At 37.1% G+C, this 19,792-nt stretch overlaps 1 protein-coding gene across 1 annotated transcript in view; it reads right to left on the minus strand.

Moving 5' to 3' along the window:
- The window catches only part of Sorcs3 (sortilin related VPS10 domain containing receptor 3), a 380,666-nt gene that overhangs the window by 127,803 nt on the left and 233,071 nt on the right, over nt 1–19,792 (minus strand). Inside the window, exon 7 of the mRNA XM_090345517.1 lies at nt 11,604–11,722. Within this exon, the coding sequence (XP_090201643.1) occupies nt 11,604–11,722 (119 nt within the window). The remainder of the gene's footprint in view (nt 1–11,603; nt 11,723–19,792) is intronic.

Below are 19,792 nucleotides of genomic sequence, written 5' to 3' on the forward strand. Positions count from 1 at the left end.
ATAGATAGTTAGATGAATGAGGAATTTAAACATAAACAGGAAAGAGAGACAATATATTGATTAGCCAGTATCCTGAGAAGAGAGGAAGAGAAGGACTAAGTGATTGGATTGAGAAACTAAAGTGTTCTACTTTTTTTTTTTTTGCATAGTCTACTCTATCCTTAATGCTGGATATGCATTCAGGGTTTTGTAAATACTTTAGTCTTTTAAGGCTGCCTTGAGTCAGGTTCACATGCTTCTAAAAATAGTGTTTTGTCTTGGAACAGGTGTGGTGCAGCTAGGAGGCAGGAAACAGTGAGGGCGGGATGGAGGGAGGCAGCAGCATCACTGAATCATTAAATTAGCCCTAACTGGGGGCTCCATTCTATCAGGAAGCCTATGAAAACTCATAAAGTATGAGGCCTGGAGTTGTTCAACTGATATAGGGAGAGAACTTAGCCACTAGCTGCAGACTTCTGCAGTCCAATTTGTCCCCGAGGCTCCTGACATCCTCAAAGTTTGTTATCTGCATCAGAATGGCAAAGAGGTTGGAGATAAATCAAAGGTCTTCAATGTGGAGGAGAGAGGCGAATGGACAGCCTTCCCTACCTACAACTACTTAAACAATGTACACAGGAGCTAGGAGCATGAGATGTTCTCGACAAAGGCCAACTGAACATAACCCCTTCACAGTCAGACTGCAACTTTTTGCTTATTGATAGAAATATTTCAAATACTAAGAGCAACTTTTACATCAAGACACATGTGTAAGAGACACAACCCAATGACATACTATTTATGCCGGCTATTGAAAGCAGTTTTTCTAAAGATTCTATAGTGCTGCCCCCAAAATAGACCTGAAGATGTCTTTATTGGTTTTCATTTGAAGATTTCATCTGCATCTCTTCCATTCTGCTTTAAATTTCTGAGCTGTAACTATGCCTCTAATGATGAAATTGCTATTTGTCTAACATTCAAAATCTCTCCCATTAAGGCCAAATTAACATGATTGAAAATATCACCAAATAGTTTTCTTTGAATAATTACAACTTGTTAATTTATGCCTGAGGGCTATTTTTTTTCTTTCAGAAAGATAATCATGTGTTATGCGAACAGTAGCCACACCATCAAGGTTTCATACCTCCAATGATGGTGCCTGAAGCAGGATCTTAATTGAAGGATGAAAACCCAAGATGCCACATGCCATTGAAAGATACTCTAGTACCATAATAACTGAAGTCCCACAAAGATCAGGGGAAAAAAAGGGTTCCTTGGCAGGTTGAAGCATGAATTGAACCCAAGAAGAATTTAAAAATGAATTCACAGAAGAGATCCAGTAATATTTTATGTAATAGATTACTAACAGCTGGTGAAAGAGGATGTACATACACAAAAGATTGAGGCTGATTTTTACACATGGATTAGTCTCTCTGTTCTTGCATTATATGGGGCTTTGTAGTTTTCAAAGCATGTCAAAGCCTTTTTATCTCCCTTGATCCTCACAACAACCTTTCAATTTGCACAGGGAAAGTAGCAATATTTCATTCTACTGAGATGAGGAAATTATCCAGTGTCTCCTGGTTAGTGTCGGGCAGATCCCTGATTATAGTCTAGAGCTCTTTCCCACATCAGTCTACCAGCTACTTAAATCATAAACTGCTTGAGAGCAGAGGAAATGTCTTCTGCCTCTCTCACATTGCATCTGGCATAGGTCTCGTGACTCAATAGAAATCTGTTCATTGGCCACAAATGCATTATTAATTGTGGCATTCTGGAACAATTTGTATCAATACCGTTATGCAAGGCACTGGCTCTCCTCACTGTGGTCCTTCAGTCATCCTAGAACCATTCAGGACATGTGTTTGTGCCCCTTGTGAGGGTCCCTTTTAATTGTATTCACAGGCATCTCAAGGAATTGAAAGTAATAGCACTCAGTGATAGTTGCATTTATACAGTGTTGCCTATCATGTTGGTAATTTTACAAAATCTTCAAGGGATCCAGGAGTGACTGGTTACAGTATGTTAGTGTCATCTAATACTTGGGACAGACTCTATTCTCATTTCTGTGTCACAAGCCTTAGGATCCAGTGTATGAATCATATAACAGAAGGAATTTTGTTTCTACTGTTGTTCAAGTCTCTTCTGAGAGATAAACACACTCAACGCAATACCATAAGGGGAAATGACAAAATTTTCAACCATCTTGGCTTAGAACAGAAAGCAACTCAGCTTTCCCTAGCCCTACAGGAGAAAGCCTGTTATTTCTTTCTTCTCTTTGTAGCATAGAGGCCTTTTCGGCAGGTTCTTCCCAATTAAAGCAAAATAATTTTGGCAACGATTAACCCCTTTTGATTTCACTATAGAATGCTGGGTCCCCTGCACAGAAAAGGCATTGACAGATCAACAAACCTCACAGATTCCCATGTATCCCCCAGTTCAGCTCACTCAATAGCAGGGATCATGTGACCAACATGGAGCCCCTCAAGTAAAGCCTCCAGGTAGTCACCTTAATTCTCCAACGGTAGGAAAATATAAGGTGAAGGTAGAACCTTTGGGGTGTCTCTATTGCTGAAGCTGTGGCTGTGGTTTGCATCCCTCATATAGGACAGAGGATTAGCAAGAAAGTGGAATTATATCAACTATGGAGACAGCTTTCCTTTACAGAAGCAAATGAGAGATGACACAATTTTCATGCAAAATTAATGCCCTTGGGAAGAGTGTTGTTAATTAATTTAATGAATGCATATCATTATTTAGAAGCAATTTGAGATTTTGATTATTTAAACTCTGCATTCAAATGCACATGCATTTGTATGTATTGATTCATGCCTGGTTAAAAATTTATTCAATAAACACATACCCTCTACTCTCTTATACAGGCAGAGAAAAGATATGGGCCTGGAATTCACCTGAATTCCCAGTGGGTTATTCCTTATCTACACATAAAAAAATGTGATCTTTGACCCAGAGAGCAAGTAAGGCTACAAAAAGTCAATGGTTTCCAAATATTTGTCAACACTGGCATCTTTCTGTCAAATGAAAGAGTATTAAAAATCCAATACAGCAAACAAACAAAGTTGGCATTGCATTGTGTAAAGTATGCTAAGAAGTCTGCAGGCCAATTCTTGCAAACCTTCCATTTTTCAGTTTATTTTTATTTTTTATTTATTTTTTGCCAGTCCTGGGGCTTGAGCTCAGGGCCTGAGCACTGTCCTTGTGCTTTTTCAAGGCTAGTGCTCTACCACTTGAGCCACAGCATCACTTCTAGCTTTTTTCTATGTATGTGGTGCTGAGGAATCGAACCTGGGTCTTCGAGCATGCTAGGCAAGCATTCTCCCTCTAGTCCAAACTCCCGGAAGCAAATAGTTTATTTTTAAAATGGTATTTAAAAACATAAAATTTGTACAAGTTTATGGAATAATGTATGATGTTTGTTACACGGATATATTACCTAACACTCGAATCAGAACATCTATCTTCTAAAACATGAATCTTTTTTCATGATGAAAGTATTTCAAAAGATTTTTCTTCTGGCTTCTGACATGGGCAGTACATTATTATCATCTATAATCACTTAAGGTGCAATAGCTAACCAAAATTTTGTATTCCAGTCTCAGTATCATTTGGTTCCTAGGAATCAATCTCTCAGCATCGTTTCCTCCCCAGGAACTACCCCTTGACTCTCTACTTGCAAGAAATCCACTTCTGTAGATGCCACATAGGAGTGAGAACATATGGTACTTGTCTTCCTGTGTCTATGTCTTTCTGACTCATTTCACGTAACATAATGATCTCCAGTTGCTTTCACATTATTGCAAATGGCAGGATTCTGTTCTCTCTATGGCTGAATGCTATTCCATTGTGTATATGCACCAAACTTTTTGTAATCATTTATCAGTTAATGGACACTTTAGTGGTTCCCATTTCTTGGCTAATCCTGAATCATGTGCAATAAACATGCAAAGGAAGATATCTTCCCCAAAATGATTTTATTTTGTCTAGGGAATAATCTATAATATTATATATGTGTATATATACATATATGTACATATAGGTATATACACATATATTATATACATTATATATGTAATGTAGTATATAATTTATATAATATATAATAAATGTATCTTCCCCAGCAGTGGCTGCTCTTCTGTTGGATGTTCCTGAGATAAGTTTTCTTGAGACTCTGTAAAATCGACAGAAAAGCCTCATGGCATGCAGAAAATATGGTTGACAAAAGTTCACATCTCCGTTAGCACTAAAATCAAATGTAAGAGATAAATGTTTGAGAAAGAGAGAAAAATTAAGTAGGAGAAAGTTCTTAAATGTCATGATTCAAATGTAGTCGCTCTGATAGGAGGGATAAAAGAAATCATACAAGGGTCTGATTTCAAAGTCAGTGGTAAGGGAGAGAAAACACCCTTCAGCAAAATATAATATCGAAGGTCCAGCTTGGAGATACTCCCTGGAAATGTTAGACTCAGTTCTCAACACCATTTTATGTAACTTCTCTTGAAGATTCTTCTTTGCTACTTTGTTTTTGTTCCTGATATAGGAGATGGAACTCCAGATTGCTTCTTAGACAAATGCTCTAATATTCAATTCACAACTTTAGTAGTCTATTTATTTATTCATTTATTTATGGTGGCATCTCATTCTTCTTATACAGACTTCCCTTAGGCCATTAATTTTGTTGTTGTTGTTGTTCATTTTTTTCAAGATAGGACCTAACTATGCTACCGAATCACTGTATAGCCCAACTGGCCCTAATCTTCCTGCCTCAGCCTTCTGAGGGCCAAGATTACAAGAATTTGTTGCCACGTCTGTGTCTTCCAAGGATTATTCTTTGTTAGATGGTAGTCAAGGTGAATTGACTACTGTCTGTATGGATGAATCTGTAGGTTTAAACTCTGAAAGAGAACTTGCTGCTGGTTTGTAAGTTTTCTGCATTGAGAAAGCCTTCAGAGGCAGCTTTAGTTCAATGAATAGAATGAGGGATCTTGCCCTGTCCTTGCTTTACAGGCCCATATTAATCACCAATGTATGAATCATAACTTTTCAACAGATTTTCCTGACTCACATTTCAATTTTCTAATGTCATACTTCCTTACAAGGAAAAAAATCATACTTCAGTCAATTATTTTAGATTGTTTTTCAATAGTTTAAAAATGAACATATACAAATAAACAGTAATAGTAAGAATAATTAGAGAAAGCAATCAATTAATAGAATGGTAGGAGATGATTACATATATCTGTACTTGCAGCACTTTAGCATATGAAACAAGAGGATCATGAATTTGAGGCTAGCTTGAACTCAATCAAACATACATCGAAACAAAATCACAAATGTCAGAGGAAAAAGAGATGGAAAAAATAAGAGTACTATGGAAATTAATATCGGGTAGTCACTAAAATCAACACAAACATTATTTCTGGGCTCTCCATAGAGAAACTCAGAGCAGTTGCATAAAGAAACAGAAATATCATCTGGATTCAATGAAGGGAAATAGAGAAATTGAACCTCTTGGGAAAAATGGCTGGCATATCTTCCTGACAGTCTATTCCTTATCACAGATACAAATGGCTTCAGATAGAGAGGTACTGGTTATCGAATCCTTTGACTTTCCTCGCATGGCCTACGGGTACCCCTGTCTCCCAGGAACAGAGTGATCTTCATCCCTGTGCGTCTCACTGGCTCTCCTGCCTTCCCTGCACAAGGCCAGCCCTGACCCTCCTTGCAGGCAGCGTGAAGAGCTCTCCTTCCCACCCCAAGCAATGTGTGCTTCCCACCAATACAGCTCTCATCACACTGTATAATTATTTAGTTGTCAAAGTTCCCATGGGGATGAATGTATTTTAATATATTTAAATGAATGAAGATAAAAAAGGCACCGAATAACACATTGGGTAATTCCTGGACAGCTGTCTTATAAAAACTCACAGCCATTCTACTCATGGGCATTGCTTATGCAGAGAGCAATTGTCAATTACCCAAAGTTGTCTCATATTGTTAGCTGCAGACACAAGATTTCCTTGCTTGAAAGAGATAACTAGCTATACTCCCTGAAAATAAGGATAGTGCCTTATCTTCTCTGTTCAGTTGAGTTCGACAAACATTTATTGAGTACCAGTCATTATGCTAAGTGCAGGGGAAACAAAGATGAATAAGACATTGTCCTGTTCTTAGAGTTTACAGACCTAGCTGGGGAGATATAATACAAATGCATAAGCAGTCAGTCAGCACTGTGGCTGCGTTGATCTCAATTGAGCATGTCAGTTTATCTGGTAAAAGGACACACTTAACAAAAAGAGAATACAAGACAGTTGTATAAGATAAGGAATATCATGGCGTATTCTTAGAGACTAAACTGGTCTCTTTTTATTGAAGGATATAATAAAATAAGGAAGTATAGGAAGAACAATAGTGTGTAAGAATTCTCATGAGGCTGCTGGGGGTCCATAGGTCATAGTAGAGACTCTTGTAGGCAACCCTAAGGAATTGGATTTTACCCTGTTGGTGATGAAGAGCTACCAATGATAGGAACATTGACTTTTGTTTTGAATCTGTAAGTTTGGAAGTAATGTTGTAAATGGATTGGGATTGGTGTGGTGATTTGGGTCAAGCTGATCAGTTAGCAAGCTACTGCAACTTTTCAGGAAATATATGAAAAGAACTTCTAAAAGGATTTAAATAGCCATATAATGCCAGTGTTTTCTCCTTTTCTTATCAGTCATCCAGAGAAATAAGCAAAACAAGATAGAAAAATGCAGGCTCTATAGCTAATGAAAACTTAACCATGTAATACAACGCATGTGAGAAGGAAGCACATAGATAGTATTCTGAGAGGCCCTGCATCAGGAGAAGAATATATTTAGAGAAAAACATCTTGAGTCATGGAACTTCACTAAGAACACAGGAGGACATCTAATAAGAGGACATAGAGACCTGATCTGTGGCTAGTACGTGTTTCTTGTGGATGAGTAGCTTGTCACCTGAAGAATTCGGGTCCCCAAAGTAGGTAAAATACAAGTGCACAAGATAGCAATAAAATAAAACAGTGCATGAATGATCAAAATAATTCAGTGAAGTGAGAGTGAAAGGAATGGAAAAACAAATAACAGAAAACATGATTCTATATCAAAAATAAAAATGGTTAGTCCATGAAAATGATTGAAATTAACCTTGTGAGAAAGAGACACCTTCTGTAAGGTAAGACTTAGAAGACTTAAAGTCTAGGTAAAGAATGTTGAGACAACAAAAAATGTAAAATAATACCTAGCAAAACTCTGAAAAGATGTGAAAGCAAAGAAAAATGTTAAAATGGGCTGGGACATGGACTCATTTAATGATAGTATAAAACTGTTTTATATCACTTTGCTCAAATTCAAATTTGTGGCAGGATGAAATGTTATTTCCCTTTTGTGTTTGTGGTCCCTATATGCATCCTGGGTTCTAAAGGCAGATAGTTAAAGCAAGTTAAACAAAATAAAGTATGTGTGTGTATGTGTGTGTGTGTGTGTGTGTGTGTGTGTGTGTGTGTGTGTGTGTGTGTGTGTGTTAGTTCTGTGGCTTGATCTCAGGGCCTTGCTCTCATTTTTGTTGTTGTTGTTGTTTTGTTTTTTGCTTAAAACTGCCACTTTACCACTTAAGCCACACCTCTAGTCACAGCCTTTTTTAACTAGAGTCTCCTGATCAGCTAGGATGATAGACCTGAGCAGTCCACCAGTGTAGATGAAAATGTGTATTTTGAAAAGTCATAGGATCCTCAGAAATTAGAAATGAAGAAAATAATACTTTTAGATAAGATTTGTATTCACTTGGGAGGGGAAGGTACATGGAGACAATCACAAGGCCTACATAAAAAATTAGTATTCAACTATAAAGACTTCATTATTAAGAGTAAACAAAATACCTCCATCCCCTGCCCAGAAAATAAAGGAAATGAGAAAAAAACAAAAGCAAAAACAAAAAACAGATTTCTAAAGGGAAGAGTCTTTCAGAATAGCTTCACCGGGTCATATTTAAGAAGATAATGAAGTAGAATTTCATAGAAAGAGAATAGAACACCAACTTTATATTCTGAAAGATAATGAGATGATGATAAAGCATAAAAGAGGGTTAATACAGATCTAACATTTCAGAATTGCTCATTTTTTGGATGACTTCAATTTTGCCATTTCAATATGTGATCAATTCGTTAAAAAAAAAAACAACTTCCAATTTTCAAACTCAGTCACAATCTCTTACCTCAGCTACTGAACTCAACCTCTCATTTCTAAGTAGTCCCTTCCAATCTCCATGTAGGCTCAGGGGACAAAAGGGAGGGTGAGCACAAATGACTATGTCTTTCACTCACTGTCCCTGACCCATTGCTCAATGAAGTCAATAGACACCCTGATCATTCATAGTGACAAATTTACATTTTTAATGTATTTTTTCGGTTAGATAAACAAATGATAGTGGAGGATAAAAAGATGCCAAACAATCACACAGCAACATGTCTCAAGAACTGTTCTTTAGGGCTTTGCCTTTGTCCTGAGCAAATGGAAGTGCACTTATCTAGCAAGCACAAGACCCTCACTTCAAACTACAATACCACTGAAACTCAAAAAGAAAGCCAAATATAATCACTCCAGGAGCCCATGAAATACTTAGCAGAGTTGCAATGGTAGTGTAGCTCAAATTTACACAGCAAAGAGCACAAGAAACAGTCTAAAAAAAAAAAAAAACAACAACTGCCAGCCATTGGCTTTGAGCGACATGTTCTTAGGTCAAGAAACACTTTCATTTGCTTCTAGCATAACATATAAGGAAGTCTTGTTTGGAAAGTAAGTAGGGGGACAAGGGAGAATGACAGAGAGATTTAAGTCTCATTACAGTACATTGTATGCATACATGAATATGTTGAAATGAATTTCTCTTGTGACAGATAATTGGTGCTAATACAAAATGTGAGAGAAATAACCTGGATATTTGCCTGCAGAATTATAGAAAACTGTGAAACACATAGAAAAAAATACCTGAATGTTCTATAATTTAAATCATAATTCCCAGAAATCATTATGCCATGATCCTTATTATACACAGTATTAGTATTCAAGAAAGGAAAGGGCAACAGGATTGGTTAATACATAAATCATTCCCATGCTTCAAGCTTTTTTGTTTTAAATCTTTAATAGAAAGAAAGAGCCAGGTGTGGTGGCTCATGCCCATATTCCTAGCTGCTCAGGAGGCTGAGATCCAGGATCGCAGTTCAAAACCAGCCCAGGCACTAAATTCTGTGAGGCTCTTATCTCCAATTAACCACTAGAAAACCGAAGTGGCACTGTGATTCAAGGAGTAGGCTGTTAGCCTTGAGCTGAAGTGCTCAGGGACAGTTTCCAGGACAGATTTCAAGCCACAGGACTGACAAAAAGAAAAGAAAAAGAAGGTAGCTAGGAAAGAAGAAAAGAAAAAGAAAGAAAGAAAAAGAAAAGAAAGAGAAAATAACATTCATGTGGACCATAATTGAAACAGAGTGTAAAGAAATACCCAAGAAATACCCAAGAGCAATCTTAGTTTAGGCTCTAGATTATTCAATTTAGCAGCATTGAGTCACTTATACTGACTAACTTCATAGATGTTATATACAGAATATATATCATACATGTAAAATATAATATACATTATACAGACATATACACTATGTTGTATATATTATATCATAATACATATTATTATTATTATCAGGTTAAGCTTTAAAGGCACATACAGAGTTGTTGGGTTTGTTTATTTTTCCCCCTCTGTGGGTCATCCATGCTGGGATGCTGAGATGGCTACTAGATATACATACATGGAGTGTATAAAGGAGATCATGGTTCACTCATGAATTTATAGTCCCGGGAAAATGGATATGGTACCCAAATCCATGGGAACGCTCAGGAAGTGAGTCCTGGGTTGAACGTGCAGCAGATCAAGCACAAAAAGGGGAAATTTATGGGAAATGCCAACAGCACTGACTAGCACCATGTATTTTGCCAGGTATGTGTTCAATATACCTGCCAACCCTTATTTTAAAAAAAAATCCTGAGATTCTGGCATTGGCTCAAGCTGAGAAACAAGATATTTTAAGCCAAAGATACTTCCTATTTCTGTTTTTGAAGCTGATTTTCAGGGGTCTGGCTGCTTATCCTATATTTTCCTAGACCACAAAATACCACACAAGTAAGTTTTAGAAAGGAGTAACTATGACATTTAAAAGCCATCTGCATACCAAGAATTCACTGAGAACCTTGGATTCACAAATACATATGGGTAGGGCCAAGAATATGAAACCTAATCAAGGTATAAGGTATTTTTCGTACTCTCTGGGTAAAAATTTTTACACTATATAGAATTTTACACTTTTATGTAGGCCATAGAGCTATAAAGATAGATGGAGATTACCTCATAAGGAAGATGAGGTAGATGGAGCTAGAAAGTGCACAGAATGCCTTAGAGGAATGAAATGGTTAGTAACTTAAAGCCCTCAGGCAGAGGATGTTCAGGTATTTCAATCTGAGAAAACTCATAGAGACATTCAAGTTAGATTTCACATGGAAAAAGTATGTAAAACAATTGAGGATAAAGGAACCGGGTGTGATGCCTTGTGCCTGTAATCTTAGCTATTCAGGAGACTGAGATCTTAGGATCAAAGTTCAAAGCCAGTCTGGGCACAAAAGGACCTGGGACTCTTATCTCCAATTAACCTCTAGAAAATGAGAAGAGGGGCTTGACTCAAGGGAAGAGTTAGCCTTGAGCTGAAAAGCTCGGGGACAATGTCCAGGCCGAGTTCAAGCCCCATGACCCACAAAAAAGAAAAAGAAAAGGACAGAATAATGAAAATGCAAGCTAGAAAGCCAAGGATGTTGTCAAATGTTGATTTTCATTTAAAACACACACACACACACACACTCACACACACACGCATCAGTGGCATATAACTTTTTATGTGTCCTCATCTTTGTTCTATTTCACACCTTCTTCCAGTATATAGAAACCACAAAACTCAAAACCTAAACGAAAGTTTCCTTTACTCAAAATGTGATTTACATCTGATTTCCTCTAAAGATCAGAGTTCTGTGAGTAAAAGGGTTTTGGTCGTTAACTTGAGGGTGTAGTCCCTACTGAAAAAAGAGGAAAAGATTTACTGAGTTCTCAACATTTTCAGAAGGAAAATCTTAGAAAGGCCTAATGTATTGGAGACTTCTTCCCAAGTTAGACAAGTCAGTTTAGACAGAAATAGAACATGGCATTGATGAATTACTTAACGTCAAAGCCCATTAGACATCTGACTTTAAATAACCTTAAACCTCAGCCCAGGACCTAATCATGTCAAGACAACTCCATTATCATGAAATGGTTATCCAGCTGAAGGATTCAGTGGACTACCAACAATTTGTGGGCCATAAGATTTCATCTTGAAGCAGAAGTCTGGGGTACCACCAAACATTGGACCCCCTCAAAGTGAAGGAGAGACAAAGCCCCAATTCCCAGTTCCACAGTTTCTTAACCTCAGGGAAACCATCTGTGTTTTCATAGCCAGCAGCTGACTTCACATAGCACATTTGGTTACTACCGTGAAAGGAACGGTTTACACTCACCTGAATGAAGATATACTCATCTTGGACAACCAGGGAGCTGACATCAATAGATCTGGCAAAGGGGCCACTCCGGGTTGTCTCTGCACATTCCTGGATCCTGCAGGTAAGGTAGTGAGCATCTGAAAATGCAGAGAACAACAGAACATGGGAAATCAAGCCCCCAGTCAAACACAAAAATCTATTTTATGAAGAATCAGTGATATGAATTAGAATAACAATGCTATTCCACTTTCTTGTCCACAGAGCTTGAAATTATTACCAGATGAATTGCCAATTGCTACTACTTTAGGCACAGGAGTGGAGAAAGAGTTAATCTCACATCCTATTGGCAATAGAGTAAATTGGTTTAGCTTTTAAGGAAGAGCAAATTTAAAGTAGCTATCAGAATTTTACATGTGCATATTTTATACACCAGCAATTCTAATTCAAGGGATGTTTTCTACAGAAAGATTCATATATTTTCACAAGGAGGAAAGGCAAAGATGTTCATTATGGCATTATTCAAAGCAATGAAAAACTGAAAACAGGCTAAATGTCCATGAATTAAACAACATTTAAATAAGCTGAGATCCATATGACAGAATGCCATGCTGTAATTAAAAGATTAGGTAGACACATACACATTGATATAATTTTTCCAAGAGGCATTGCTCTGCCACCTTTAAGAAATTACTTAGGATTACATATGCTATGATCCAATTTATGTCTTACTAAGCCCTTGTCTGTGTAGATATGTATGCCTGTACTATAACTGAATGGATAAATACTTCCAAGTTTGCATATAAAAATTAGTTATGATTATTTTGGAGGAAAGGAATGGACTTAATGAAGTACAGAGAGTTAGAGTTATATGAATTCACTTATTACTTATCTAGAATTTACAAAACACGTATTAGCACTGGTAAAACGTTCTGAAATATCAACGACTGACTACCTTGCAACCCTTTAGAAAGTCCATAAAATATGTGGCAGCAAAGATAGCTGAACAAGAGAGAAAGCCTTGATGCTAAAAAGCATTCTATGACTACAGGTTGTCCAGGAAAGTCAGTTCATTTGGTCATTGTTGGTTCTTAAAAAAAAGAACCTACAGGTAATTTATAAAGAATTTGTTTTACAAATTGTTTGAAAAATGGATAATTTCACGAGGTTATAAAACAGTCAAAATGAAAAGTAGAGATTTATTTAGGATTATAAGTAGGCAAATTTAGGGTCTGGGAGCTTGGCCTAGTGGTAGAGTGCTTGCCTAGCATGCACTAAGACCCGGGATCAATTCCTCAGTACCACATACATAGAAGAAAAAAAAGAAAAAGTTGAAAGTGGTGCTGAGGCTCAAGTGATAGGGTTCTAGCCTTGAGGACATCCAAGGACAGTGCTCAGGCCCTGAGCTCAAGTCCAGGACTGGCAAAAAAATAATATGTAGGAGAATTTTCCAGATGTTAGTGGTTCATGCCTGTCATCCTAGCTACTCAGGGAGCTGAGATCTGAGGGTCCTGGTTTGAAGCCAGCCTAGGCAGGAAAGTTTGTGAAATGCTTATCTTCAATGCTACTCAAAAAAATCCAGATGTGGCCCTGTGGCTCAAGTGTTAGAGCTTCAAGCAAAAAGCTGAACAGAGCCCAGGCCCAAAGTTGAAACCCAATGATCAGAACAAAAAGGTAGGCAAATCTTTATCATTAAATCCTGTATACAACAAATATGCATTACCTTACCTATGTAATTGTAACCCCTTTGATGTCATCTTTACAATAAAATAAAATGAAACTAAAAGAAAATACCATACGCTACTGGTGCTAGTGATTCACACCTGTAATCCTAGCTACTCAGAAGTCTCAGGTCTGAGGACTGTGTTTCAAATCCTGCCCTGCAGGAAAGTCCATGAGGCACTTAGCTCCAGTAATCCACTCAGAATAAGTTGAAAGTGAGGCTATGGCTAAAATGGTAGAACACTATCCTTCAGTAAAAACAAGCTCAGGGACAGCACCCAGGCCCTGAGTTCAAGCTCCAGGACCAGCAATAAAAACATATACATCACTGTATACATCTGATAATATAGGTGCTATTTTGCATATGAACCTGCATACATAGGTATCAGATTGAACAGAAGAGTTGTAAGCAATGAGATAAAGGACAATGGCTTAAATAAACAAAATTTTATAATGCTTAAGCTTAAAATATGAATAGATTAAATTAATGATTAGTTCACTGAGTTGATCATTTCTTGCATACATACTTTGTATCAGGTCTTGTTGGAGAATCTAGGAGTACAGCACTGAATGAAACGGAGACTGTGTATCCAAAGAAACTTTGCTGTCTAGAAAGGGGCTTACTCATATTTACATAGCTAGCTATAATTTACTTATCTACATTAATTTACTCATGATACTAATTTAATAAAAACCACATCTTGATGAGAAACAAATTATGTGCTATAAATTTCAACTTCTTGAATGCCCATATTGGAGTAGAGTCTATTTCCTCTGATAACTATGAATCAATGATTCACTCATGACTAATATCGACTTTATTCTTTCCGTTAGCAGTCCTATCACATGTCCAGGGGCTTATGACTTTAGCTTTTCTTTCTTCCATATCCTATACAATTCAGTTTGTTCCTAAACCTCAACCTGAACAAGTCTGTCTCTGAAACATTTCCAGAATATTTTCTCTTCTTGCTATTACCTGTACCATTTGGAACACAGTTTTGTTATCTGTGTTGCCACTGACACTGATTTCAAACCAGGAGTTTATGTGTATAGGTTTAGAAGCTGAATAGATCCAAGCCCCAGTGTCGTAACCATGAACAAGTCCCGACACCTGAGACAAGGCCTAAATATCTGTCTACAGGATAGGAGGCCTTTGATAAGTAAGCTAATAAACTCAAATGCCTAGGACACCCGGCAAATCATATAAAAAGTGAAATGAAGGCTGGAAGCATGTATCAAGAGTTTAAATCCCTATACTCCTATTAACCACCACCATTCCCAAAAACAAAAGAAAGGGAATGAGATGCACTGACGAGCAGTGGTGCCTGGCACACAGGCTCAGTGCTAAGCAACAATGAGCCATAGCGGTTATTATTAATACAAAAGGGCAACTGCTTGGCTCCTGAAAGGGGAATCTGAGACTCTACTGCAGGTCATCGCTGACCCGTGAGTATAGGTTTCTCTGAGTTTTTAACCAGTGCTAAATATTTTACTGTTTTGCTCAACAATTTCCTGATTCATAATAACTGATATCTAATTTGAAATTTTGATAGAATACAGGCCAATATTGTCAGGCCAAATAAGACTTGAGCTCCAAATGAGATCTAGGACCAATTATTTCCCATCACTTCTCTGTAATTTTATCCTGAGAGTAGATAGAAATGTTTTGTTTGTTCTGTTGTGTTTTGGTTTGGTTTAGTTTTCCCAAACAGGCTTAGACCCTGTGGGAAAACCAATATGCCCAGCATTCTGTCCCTTTCTTTTTGTCTTTGAGTTCACAGGGAAAACAATGAGTATCTGTGCCTGACTTTCCACTTCCCTCTGAGAGAAGAAGAGAAGGCTTGAAGCTCATGGTGAGCTTTAGAGCAATTTCCTGCCCACCAGGGAAATGTTTGGATGTATACAAATTTACTAATCTGCTCTTAGAATAACGCACTAAAGCATAGTAAAAAGCCACAGCAAATACAGGTAAAGAAACCGCAAGTGTTGACATGACAACCAGAGACCTTCTTGTCAGCCAGTGTCTCAGAAAATGGCTTACACCAGCAAGGAAAGATGCATACTTGGAAGCATTTGAACACTGACCTGTTTTCTCTAGCTTTTTACTATTCACCCTCTCATTTGAATACATTGAGAAAAGAATCAAGTGTGTTCAAGGCTGCTCTAAACAATATCAACATTTTCATAAACCCTTACCCTGTGGGTGAGATACTGGGCCAAACTCATGCTAAATTTTGGCAATCTCTCTGCCACCACCTAGCATGGTACCAAAAGGCCCAGTTTAACAAGGCAGTAGCCCTAAAATGAGTTTCCAAAATCTACCTAAAGTCAGTCTTTAGCTGAACTCATGTATTCTTTTTCTTTTTCTTTTTTCTCAAAACCCAGGGATATGATAATAAGTTTGGTTTCCACTGCCTGAGATAACCCATGGTACCATATTTTGGTACCAAAATAGAGGGAATATAGGGAGGCTGAAATATCAGGAGAGTGTAGCCACCAAGCAGAAGTGGTGGAGAGTCAGGAGGAAGGTGAGCAGGGAACACCATTAAATTCAAGCTTTAAAGTCAAAAGAGGTCTCAAATATAAATTACTAACATTGAATTCAAATCTCAGACTTACTCTATGTTAACTGCAGTGTGGACCAGACAATTTAACATGTGTCTCCAAGAATTGTTGCTAGGATTAACCAAGATTATGCATGAAAATATGCTTAGCATACTGTTGAATACATTGCAAAAATTTCAACAAATGTTAGATATATGTTTATTAAGAAGAGAAAGAAAAAGAATTAACCCTCAGTGTCTCTCCATTTACTCAATTAATAACAGGTTAATGTTCTAGATTAATGACAAGTGTCAAGAGACGATGATATTTAGGATCCTCTAACCAAAATATATTTTGAGTTACATCACTGTGGATCAGGAAAAGTCTGTCTGAGATGGAAAAATAGAGAAGATATTCAAAAAAGAGGTCGTTCTTGAATGTACTCTGGATTGGGAGGTATTTCGAATGAGAAGGGATTGCCTTCTAAAGAGAATGAAAAATATACAAGATTATATAGGCTACATTCCAGGAAGCCACTGCATGATTACATGCTAGTGGATTGATGTGTGTCATTATTATTCTTGAATAACTCTTTTTCTCTCCACATCTGTGAAAATACTCAAATTCAAAACTTGAAAGAACAGACTGCAGAAGACCTTGTTTAAATGCCCTTATGGGAGGAAAAAAAAACCATCTTGATTAACATATTTCTAAATGTAAAAGAAATCTTCCACATTTTTTTACAGTATAAGGATTTGAAGTTAGGACTATGCTTTTTAGGTAGTTTTAAGTTGACCTTCTACCACTGGGCCATACCGCTAGCCCTACCTTTTGCTTCCTGCCTGTGTCAACTCGGACTACAATCCTGCTATATTCAACTTCCCATTGCACCTGATAATTCATGCAGGTCCAACTTTTTGCCTAGCTTCTTCTATTGAGATGGAATCTCATGGACATTTCTTGCCAGACTGGATTGGTACCACACACCTTCCCCTCTCATACTTCCAAATAGCTAAGATAACACACAATTCTAAAAGTCAAAGGATCTGTATCGTCACACAAGGATTGGCTTAAGAACTCTGGAAATAATTGACTCTACTGTAGGGGGATGTTTAGGGAGGAAGGTAACATTCCTAACTATACACGTTATTACGGAGGGTTTCATATTATGAGAAACGCTATCTCCAATGGTCAGATTCATTTGTTTGGTATAAGATCAAAGCACAAAGAAGTACAAATGTCAGACACGCTGTGCCATTCTAGCAAAGAGAGAGCATTAGTTCTCATTCTCTGAAGATTGCTAGGTCAATGATGGAAATAACATATTCAAAAATGACTGTAATTTGGGAAATGGGTTGGATAGGAATTGCTCAAAGAACTGAGAAACCAAGACAATGCAATAGCCTTGGCCTCTGTTGCAAGGGTGGGTGTAGTGCTCAGGAAAGCAGTTTCTATATTTATTTTTACTTTTTTATTGTCAGGATAATGTAAAGCGGGGTTACAGTTACATTCCTTAAGTAGTAAGTGCATTATTTCTTGTATATTTTTTATTTATACTTTTTTATTAAAGAATTTATCAACTGATTTTTACATCCTATTTCAAATGACATGTTTAACAAACAAGTATTCAAGAAAGGAATCTCTATATATAATCACTGGCACTTAGATTTTTAGATCATAATTAAAACTAGGCTGAGGGTTTGTATGTCATAGATACATATTAATCTATGTAATAAAACATTATGTCTATAGAGTCATAGATTTTTATGTCTATGTAGTTGTGTTTATATATTCAGTACCATGTCCATAGCTTTGGGTAAGCAAATATTGAGTCCTCGCTCTTGTACTGTTTAGATCTAATAGCCACATATTAAGGATACCATGCGCCTTTTGTTCCTTTGGTCTTGGCTTGTCTCACTCAACATGATTTGCTCTAGATTCATCCACTTCCCTGCAAATGCCATTATTTTAACTTGTCTGTTGGCTATGTAAAATTCCATATATATATATATATATATATATATTCCATGTATATATATATATATATATATATATACACCACAATTTCTGTATCCATTCATCTGCAGTAGGGCATCTGGACTGTTTCCATCCCTTCCCAATCATTTTGTTCTCCCCCTTTCCCTTCCCTTCCCTATTTCAAAAAAGCAATTAAACATATATACAATATACCAGGTACCAAAGTCAGATACAGTAACAATATCCGCTTCTATATTTTTTTTAGTTCTATATTAATAAATTCCGATGAAAAGTCCATTTGGGCTGGACCAAAACTTTCCCAGTGCTATCTCTTCACTATCAGGGGAGAAGTATTAGGCATCTTTTCCTCTCTACAGGTTGACTTAGTAAAGTTCCAGTAAATACTAGTTAAACTGAATTAAATTACATTAAAAAGCCTATACATTTTTGTTCTGTGGAGTTACATGGTGACTTTGATTGTATTCTCCTTTTGAGATGATTAAATATTCAAACTTCCTAGATATCCCACCTCTTGTCACCTCAGAGAAAAAGAATATTCCATGATTTGCCCAATGCCCAGCCCTTTGGGTAATGTACACACTTCAGAAATTGAACTAGTGAATTAATATTGTGAACAAAAAGCAAATTCAGCTCTTCAGGTCTGTTCTTCGAGAAATACCCAGGAGCTGTTGATTTTAAATAACAGCATCAACTCTCAAACGCAAATAAGTAAAAACAAGTATATTCAGGGTAAGTCTGAAGTTGTGCAATTCCACACCCTCAGTTTCCATGACTGGGATGTGGAACTAACTTATCTGCAGGCATAAGGCAAACCACAGGGTATGACATTGCTGGAAATGAATAAGTGATCACTGGCAATGTCATGGATGAGAAGCACAGACAAAAGCAACAAACACTAAAAGGCAGTTTTCTTTCCTTCAGTTGCACCTATGGCTTTAAACTTTTATGAAAATTTTAATACCACCAAGAAGAATTCCAGCCGAGGACAATCTGGAAAATGTATAGACATTTACGAATCATAATCATCTTGAATACTTTAGGGCATTATTCAAGACTTTTTCTATTCTGCCTTCCAAATAGTCTGACTCTGAGTATGATAATAATATGATAATGTAAGAAGATGGGACAATGATAACAATATAATGATAAAAGCTATAATGATGATGATGATGATGATGGTAACAGCATATTCAAGTGCTCAAGTGTTTTCTACTATTCTAGAAGTGACATGCAATCATTTATTTGATTTCTAAAACAACCCAATAATCATTCCCAGGTAAGACATGACAAAATTGAGGCGCAGAACAATAGCAACTTGGGCAAATGATATGATGGAGCTGAGATTTGAATTCAGGCAATGTGGAATGCAATCCATGATTCCTAACTCATATGTTATTTGAAACACAGGAGGAAAATCATGCTGAGAATTAGACTAGAACCCACATTTACGTTAGCTCCTGTTTGTGGTTCACTGTGATGATCCAAATGACTGCCACTTGAAAAACTCTTACTTGTTTCCTATTTTACAATCCAAAATCTTTTTTTTAAATTGAAAACCATTCAGTATCCTGTCTTCTTGACATGGAATTTAGGAAAAGAACTGAAAGCAAGCAGTCGGGTGTTCTTATCTTCATATTGGGTCTCAGAGTTCTTCAAGAGCTGCTACAGCTCTGAGTTGTACAGGTTGAAAATCATTGAGCTAATCAATAATCTGAGGTCCTTTAGGAATCAAGAATCTATTTCTGGATCCTGGAGTTTTAGTCTGCAAAGCTAATCGTTTTGCCTTGTATGGCAAGCTCATTTGATTATCGATGTTGCCCTGGAATTCTCCATTAAAAAGTGTTAGGTTCTGCCTTGACTTAGAAAGGAAATCTGTGACTGATGTAAGCCAGTGATGGGACAAACAGAAGGAATGGTGAAGTACATGATATGGGCTTTGACTCTAA

This window comes from Megascapheus bottae, chromosome 15, assembly GCF_031878675.1.
Source record: "Megascapheus bottae isolate mThoBot1 chromosome 15, mThoBot2.hap1, whole genome shotgun sequence".
Taxonomy (NCBI): Eukaryota; Metazoa; Chordata; class Mammalia; order Rodentia; family Geomyidae; genus Megascapheus; species Megascapheus bottae.